We start from the raw sequence: 8,100 nt of genomic DNA on the forward strand, positions 1-8,100 counted from the left end.
TTCCCGTACCACACGGGGTTTTAATTTAAAATATTGATGGCCATAATATACTATAAGATATTTTTTTCCTGTCCAGTAGTACTCTACTTCAGGAAGAGGATTTTTAGGTATTTCATCACAAAACACCTGTAGGCCACGCGATTCCACATCTTCAGTAGATATTACATTCCATAGGTTCTCCATTTGTATAAAATTCAGTCTATAAACGTATATAAAAAATGGAATATCAGGTATGTTCTTTCGATTGATTGATTCGTTCGATTTGAAATCGATAAGATTTTGGAAATATTTTTATGGATTTTTAATCATAAAAATCATAATTTGGTACTGATACCGGTGATATAACATCGCTGATGGTTCTATTATATATTTTTTTATATAAATAATATTCAATCTTTTCATCAGAAATAACGATCAATTTTAGCAAATCATATTGATTTCAAAATCGTTCGATTTACAGAACATGTCTGTATATGCATACATATTTTAAAATTAGAAAACATTTTTTCTATTATTATTAGATCTTTTTTGTAAAAGCTTACCTTCGTCCTTTGTTTAATTTATATATGTTTATATAGTTTACTTAAAAACTTAAGCAAAAATGGACCTTATTCACAGCAAATTTCTTTGATAAATGAGAACTCATCTCAATAAAGAGATACGTTTATATACTACATTTTCATTTATCTAATAAGCATAAGAATTCAAAAATTAGCTGGCTTTCTAAACTTCAATCACATTTAATAAATCAATGACAATTTAAAAATAATTTAAAAATAGCCAAACAAAAAATTCTATGCTATACATATGTATATATTTAATTTCTCTGGTAAGCCCCAAGGTGTGGTGTGATTTTTAAAACACTAATATATTAGCATATTCATCTTTTTTATTAATATAAGAATAACCTTGATCTTGATTTCATCATCATTGTTTGTCTAATAAGTATTGTTGGGTCAGATGCACATTATTTAGGTCATATCAACATTCTCTAACTTACATTTATAAGGGTTAAGGTTATATGTATATCTAGCTCTTGCTGAAAAAGCATTGTTAACTTAAGGTTTAATATTTTGCTCTTATACGTGTACTCCCGCTACCTGTCATTGTGATTTCTTCTTTTGCCCTTTTTTTCGCAAACTGATGGAGAGAAAAAATAAAGTTTTGGGCTGTGTAGTTGAACAGCGAGACAACACGCGTGTTTTATTTGCGATTATTCACCCCCGCAATTTTTTATTTAATCAAGAAAACGCTCTTGATACTTCATTTTGGCGCCCAACGTGGGGCCTGTGATAATTTAAAGATAAAATATCGTGAAATCTCGCACTTTCGCGAAAAGTCAACTTAGCATTCTCGGCTACCGTTTCTAAAACGTAGCTCAACATTCACGGCATCAAAGGAGTTTCCTACCGTAACAAATATATTTTCGACATTTTGGGCTGCTGATCCAAAAACGCAGGCCGCACTGTGCATAAGGAAGCTTGTGTATCCATCGGTACCTGGTACACCGAAAGCATACATCTTTCGACATAGTAAGGCTGCCGGAGTCTCAATCCCGCGCAATCCCGTTTCAAACACATTGCTATAGGAGCTTTGTAGTTGCTAACTATTTCGCTACAGGAGCGTTGTTGTTAGCGGTTCTTTCATATCAGGTCACCTTGCAAGGCAACGTTATTTGCTATTGCGAGCACATACAGTACATACAAGGTAGTCTCACACTACTTCTCTTGCAAGCGTTGTTGTTATTGTTGGCGGTATTTCAAAGCCAAGCCGCTATAGTAGAATTGGGCTCGCAAAAGGTCCCGCCAAACAAAATATACTTAGAGCTAAATTTTGTACAGCCCATAAATCTGAGAAGCGGGCAATAGATTTGCTATCTCAGAACCATGCCCAATTTGGAGCAACTTAAACAGCAGCGCGCTAATCTGCGTCGAAACATATCGCGCATTCGCAATTCTGTCGACACAAAACTTGCAATTTCATCCGCTGAATTGAATTGTCGTTTGGCTATATTAGAGGCCTACTTTAAGCAAGTTATGACAGTTCAGACCGAAATTGAGCAGCTGGATCCAGACGAAGCAGAGCGTGAGACCAGAGGAGAAATAGAAGATACGTACGTCGCTATCAAGGTGTGCATTAATGAGCAGCTAGGTTCAGATGCCCACAATTTGACTGTTGCTGACTCAGTTCATTGCGCTTCTCACTCAACTTCTATGAAGCTGCCACGTCTGTCGCTACCAGTTTTTGATGGAAAATACTCCGACTATAAAAACTTTATAACATCGTTTAAGTTAGTGGTTGATAAGCAGTCTACTTTGTCATCCATCGAAAAGTTCAATCAACTAATCAATTGCTTACGTGGCCCGGCCTTAGAAACTGTCAAGGCTTTTCAAATCACTTCGGAAAATTATTCAAAGGCGCTGGAACGCCTCAAGGCCCGCTACGATAATCCAACGCTCGTATTCTTGGACAACATAAATTCGCTTTTTACTTTACCTAGTGTTTCAAGGTCAAATGCGAAACAGCTTCGTAGCCTGATCGACAACTCATCAGCCTTGTACAATTCATTGTTGTCACTGGGTAATGCATCGCAAATTGCTGAGGCTATGCTCATCTCCATCGTTATGGAAAGGGTGGATCAAGACACCAAAAAGAAATGGAATGAGCATTTGAACTTCAGCGATCTTCCTACATGGACATCCTGCGTCTCGGTTGTCGAACGACATTGCCAATTCTTGGAGTCAATAAGTAAGCCCGGTACCGATAGTAGCGCGAGTCAGCAAGCTATTGGTAAGCCACGAAACCAAAAACACCAGCGCCAAGGGTTGACTTTCAACTGCACATCGCAAACGTGTCATTCATGCGCTAGCACGGAGCACAGAACTTACAGGTGTCCTCAAATCGTTGGTGCTACACTCAATCAGCGTTACGACATCACTAAGCGACTGGGACTTTGTCTCAATTGCTTGGGCAAGGGTCATCAGGCTGCGAAATGCCCATCCACACACAGGTGTCGATCGTGTTCTCGCTCCCATCATACACTATTGCATCGTGATTCAGCTGGTATGTCTTCGTCTTCACCGCAGTCAACTCCGCAACTCCCTGAAGTACCACAGAAGAACTCAGAAGCAGCTGTTCACACTCACACCGGCTTGAATCGAATAATTTTAGCCACAGCTTTGGTTCTGGTCAAGGATGCGTCAGGCTGTTATAAAATTGGTCGTGCGCTCCTAGACTCTTGTTCACAAGTCAATTTCGTATCGGATCAATTCGCACAGGCTCTCCGATTACCTCGCAAACGAAGCCATATGGAAATTCGCAGCATTGGAGAATCCCAGACTCAGATAAAACATCGAACGTCTACAACAATCAAGTCACGTTTTGGAGAATTCGAACTACCGCTAGATTTCTGTGTTACTTCGAATATTGCATATCATCCAGACACAGAAATTGATATCTCATCATGGAAGCTGCCTCAAAATACTCCGTTGGCTGACGAAGGGTTCAACAAAGCTCATCCTATTGATTTGCTGTTAGGGACAGAAGCATTTTTCGACATCTTATCCATTGGCCAAGTCAGGCTTGGTGTAAATATGCCAGTGTTGCAGAAGACGCTCCTTGGATGGGTAGTTTCGGGCCGTTGCCAAACCGGCTCCACCACATCACACAGTTACTCGATTTCCATGGACGAAGTCATCAACAACAACATAGAACGCCTGTGGCGCATTGAAGAGGTTAACACTTCTGTTGACATTTACACTCCAGAGCAGCGCAGTTGTGAAGAGGCTTTCAAAAACACCGTTCGCCGACAACCTGATGGCCGAGTGGTAGTTCGCCTCCCATTCAAAGATGATCCTGGTTTGTTAGGTCACTCGTATGAAATTGCCCGTAAACGTTTTGAAGCTCTTGAGCGCCGCTTGAGCCGCACATCAGATGTGAAAAGGCAATACGCAGATTTTATGTTAGAGTACGAACAGTTGGGCCATATGAGCTTGGTGACAACACCGAAGTTGGATGTCCCACATTTTTACATACCGCACCACTGCGTACTCAAGCCGAACAGTACCACTACGAAGTTAAGAGTGGTTTTCGATGCCTCTTGTCAGACAACGACACAAAGGTCTCTGAACGATTTACTAATGGTCGGACCGACCATACAGCCCGACTTGTACACGTTACTTCTACGCTTCCGTACATATCGTTATGCAATTACCGCCGATGTCGTCAAGATGTTCAGACAGATTCTTGTCGACCCCCATGATCGCAAGTTTCAATATATACTTTGGAGAAGTACATCCGATCAACCATTACGCACATTTGAACTGAATACAGTCACTTATGGGACTGCTACCGCGCCATATCTCGCTATACGTAGCATGCAATACTTAGCTGAGCAATGCATGGACGAGTTCAAGGTAGGAGCCGAGGCTATAAAATCATCGTTCTACGTTGATGATTTCATTTGTGGAGCTAACACGTTGGAATGCCTTCATCAAATCAAAACGGAGGTAATTGAGATACTTCGTCGTGGTAGATTTGAGCTAGCGAAATGGCACTCGAACTATAGCGAGTTTGTTAATGACTGTACGATTAAAGATCTTAACTTAGAAGACGATTCAGTAACCAGCACTCTGGGCTTAAGGTGGGATCAACGAGAAGACGTCTTTATGTTTGCATTTGTACTCAAGCGCACATCACATGCTGTCACGAAGCGGTCTATACTATCAATTGCTTCGTCTCTCTTTGACCCGTTGGGCTTGGTGTCACCTATCATCATACTTGCAAAAATACTTATACAAGAGCTTTGGTTGCTAAAATTACAGTGGGATGAGTCAGTTCCGCACAACATTCACACCGCATGGACATCGTTCCTCTCATCGCTTTCATCGTTGGAATCGCTAACTATACCGCGCTATTGCCTTCAACCCAGCGTTCAGAGCCTTCAGTTGCACGGCTTCTGTGATGCCTCAACTAGGGCTTATGGATGCTGTATATATGCACGCACAGTTGACCCTAGCGGTGAAGTCAAGGTCACGTTGATTACATCCAAGTCGAGAGTCGCCCCAACGAGGAAACTGTCATTGCCCAAATTGGAATTATGCGGTGCTCATTTGCTGTCACAACTTTACGCTAAAATAAAGGCGAATTTCGGCGATACCCAATATACAACGTATCTGTGGAGCGATTCACAAATCGTTCTACACTGGATTCAACAGCATTCCGCCACACTATCTACGTTCGTAGGAAATCGTATTTCTGAAATACAACAAAAAACATCTTGTTGCGAATGGAAATACGTTTCAACGCACTATAATCCAGCTGATCTGCTTTCCAGGGGGTGCTCAGTGAGTGAGCTGCAGCAGTCCATATGGTTCGAAGGGCCGGCATACCTGCAACGCCACCAAGACGAGTGGCCGACGCACCATCGAGGTGATATTGATCAAGATATAGTGAACTTAGAGAAACGTAAATCGGCTTTCGCTACTGTTAATGCCACTAACGACCTACTCGAAGCAGTGTATAAAATTAGCTCGCACAGCCGATGCTTGCAAATCGTAGCCTGGATGTTTAGGTTCAGCAACTTAAGTAGAAAATTGGGTTCGTTCGATACATTGTCGCCGTCACCACAAGAGCTGTTACATGCTTTGCATTGCATCATTTGGAACCTGCAAATAAGGCACTATTCCGATGACATCAAAGCACTTCGCAAAGGCCAACAGGTCTGTAGTAATCTTAAATCTTTAAATCCCTTTTTGCAGATAACTGACGGGTTCATGCTGATGAAAGTTGGAGGTCGATTGGAGATGGCAAATATTCTGTATACACAGAAGCACCCGATACTACTTCCAGGCAAGGATGACTTTGTCCGCCAGTACGTGCAGTTCGTTCATCGCCAAAATTACCATGCGGGTCCAAAGGCATTAGTTGCACTCATACGCCTACGATTTTGGATCATCAATGCACGGGATTTAGCTCGCCGTGTCGTCCGATCTTGCGTGCACTGCGTTCGTTATCGGCCAAAGCTGGAAGGGCAGATAATGGGTCAGCTTCCCGTCGAACGACTTACCCCATCAAGACCATTTGCAAGATGCGGAGTGGATTTCTGCGGTCCAGTCAATACGTACCTACGCCTTCGAGGCAAGGTTCCCTACAAAAGCTATATCGCAATTTTCGTGTGCTTCGCGACGAAGGCAGTGCACGTTGAAGTTGTGTCAGACTTGTCGTCCGATGCATTTATCGCCGCCCTGAAACGGTTGGTAGCCAGGCGTGGACTACCGTCCGATATCTTCTGCGATAATGCTACCAATTTCGTTGGAGCCAGCAACCAATTAGAGGCCCTCAAGCAATTTTTGTTTAAGGATGACACAATCAAATCGATCAACAAATTTTGTGTACGTGAGTTCATCAACTTCCATTTCATCCCTCCCAGAGCCCCCCATTTCGGCGGCTTGTGGGAGGCTGCAGTTAAGAGCGTCAAGGGACTAATCAACCGCACTCTTATGAACGCTCGTTTAACATTCGAGGAGCTTACAACTGTCACAGCTGAGGTGGAGGCGATTCTGAATTCTCGCCCTTTGTCACCACTCTCTTCAGACCCGAATGACCTAGCCGCACTCACCCCGGGCCACTTCCTCATTGGCGACTCATTACGTGCATTGCCCGAGACACCCGTCACAGAGCTGGGTAAGTTAGAACGATGGCGAAAAGTGGGCGCGATCAAACAACAACTTTGGCGTCGATGGTCGCTGGAGTATATCAATGAGCTGCAGGTGCGTAGTAACTGGACCAAGCCATCCCCAAATGTGTGTGTGGGAGCGATGGTTATCGTGCATGACGACAATTTACCACCGCAGTGTTGGATGCTAGGTCGTATCGAAAGAGTCATACGTGGAGAGGACGATCGAGTGCGCGTGGCTGATGTTCGCACTACAAAGGGAGTTATCCGCCGCCCCATACATAAGATAGCGCTATTACCAGTTACTTGAAAGTTCTACGTACTTTCAACGGGGCCGGGATGTTGGGTCAGATGCACATTATTTAGGTCATATCAACATTCTCTAACTTACATTTATAAGGGTTAAGGTTATATGTATATCTAGCTCTTGCTGAAAAAGCATTGTTAACTTAAGGTTTAATATTTTGCTCTTATACGTGTACTCCCGCTACCTGTCATTGTGATTTCTTCTTTTGCCCTTTTTTTCGCAAACTGATGGAGAGAAAAATAAAGTTTTGGGCTGTGTAGTTGAACAGCGAGACAACACGCGTGTTTTATTTGCGATTATTCACCCCCGCAATTTTTTATTTAATCAAGAAAACGCTCTTGATACTTCAAGTATATTAATGCCAACTGGACGATAACGAGCCCACATAAATATATAAAAAAATGCTTAAATGCTAAAAAAATGCTTGATTTTAGTTTCATCGAAATAATGCATGCAAGAAACATTAGATATTTACTTGACTTTTTTGCACATTGAGAAAATCTATGAAAATTAAGAACTTATGGGAATTAATATACAGTTACTTATTGTATGAAAAATTATGACTTGTATGAGGTAATAAGATTATTACATGAAAATTTGGAACTTATATGAGTTAATAAAATTAGTACTTATATGAAAAATAATGAAAATTGTATAAGTTGATAAATTTAATACAAACTGTATTTTAAATGGGGTTTTTTGAAATTATTAGTTGTATGAAAAATTGTATCAGAGTCGAAAATGTATGGGGAAAAAAGATGAAATTTCTAGATATGAGAATTCACCAAAAATAGTACATGTAAGAAACATTAGATATTTACTCGGCTTTTATATAATTTATATTGAAAGTGATCACTTATAAAAATAATAAACTATATATACTATTATATTAATCAGCTAACTGCTTAACAAGGCTGTTCTATTAAACAGATAACTGCTAAACAGTGCTGTTCTATTAAACAGCTAACTGCTAAACAGGGCTATTCTATTAAACAGCTAACTGCTAAACAGGGCTGTTCTATTAAACAGATAACGGTTAAACTAGATACTACAATCAAACTCAATATGAAAAGTGATGAAATTAAAGGATTTCTAGAAAGGAATTTTAAATATATAT

General features: G+C 41.0%; 1 protein-coding gene across 1 annotated transcript; it reads left to right on the top strand.

Annotated features, from left to right (window-relative positions):
• Positions 1-1,886: 1,886 nt before the first annotated feature.
• Positions 1,887-6,684, top strand: LOC118754877 (the record flags this gene model as incomplete). Its single annotated transcript, XM_036489750.1, has 1 exon — positions 1,887-6,684. A coding segment is annotated over exon 1 (4,798 nt), but the record flags the coding sequence as incomplete, so codon positions are not given.
• Positions 6,685-8,100: the final 1,416 nt, after the last annotated feature.

Source organism: Rhagoletis pomonella, unplaced genomic scaffold (genome assembly GCF_013731165.1).
Source record: "Rhagoletis pomonella isolate Grant_MI unplaced genomic scaffold, Rhpom_1.0 Rhpom_scaffold_04832, whole genome shotgun sequence".
Lineage (NCBI taxonomy): Eukaryota > Metazoa > Arthropoda > Insecta > Diptera > Tephritidae > Rhagoletis > Rhagoletis pomonella.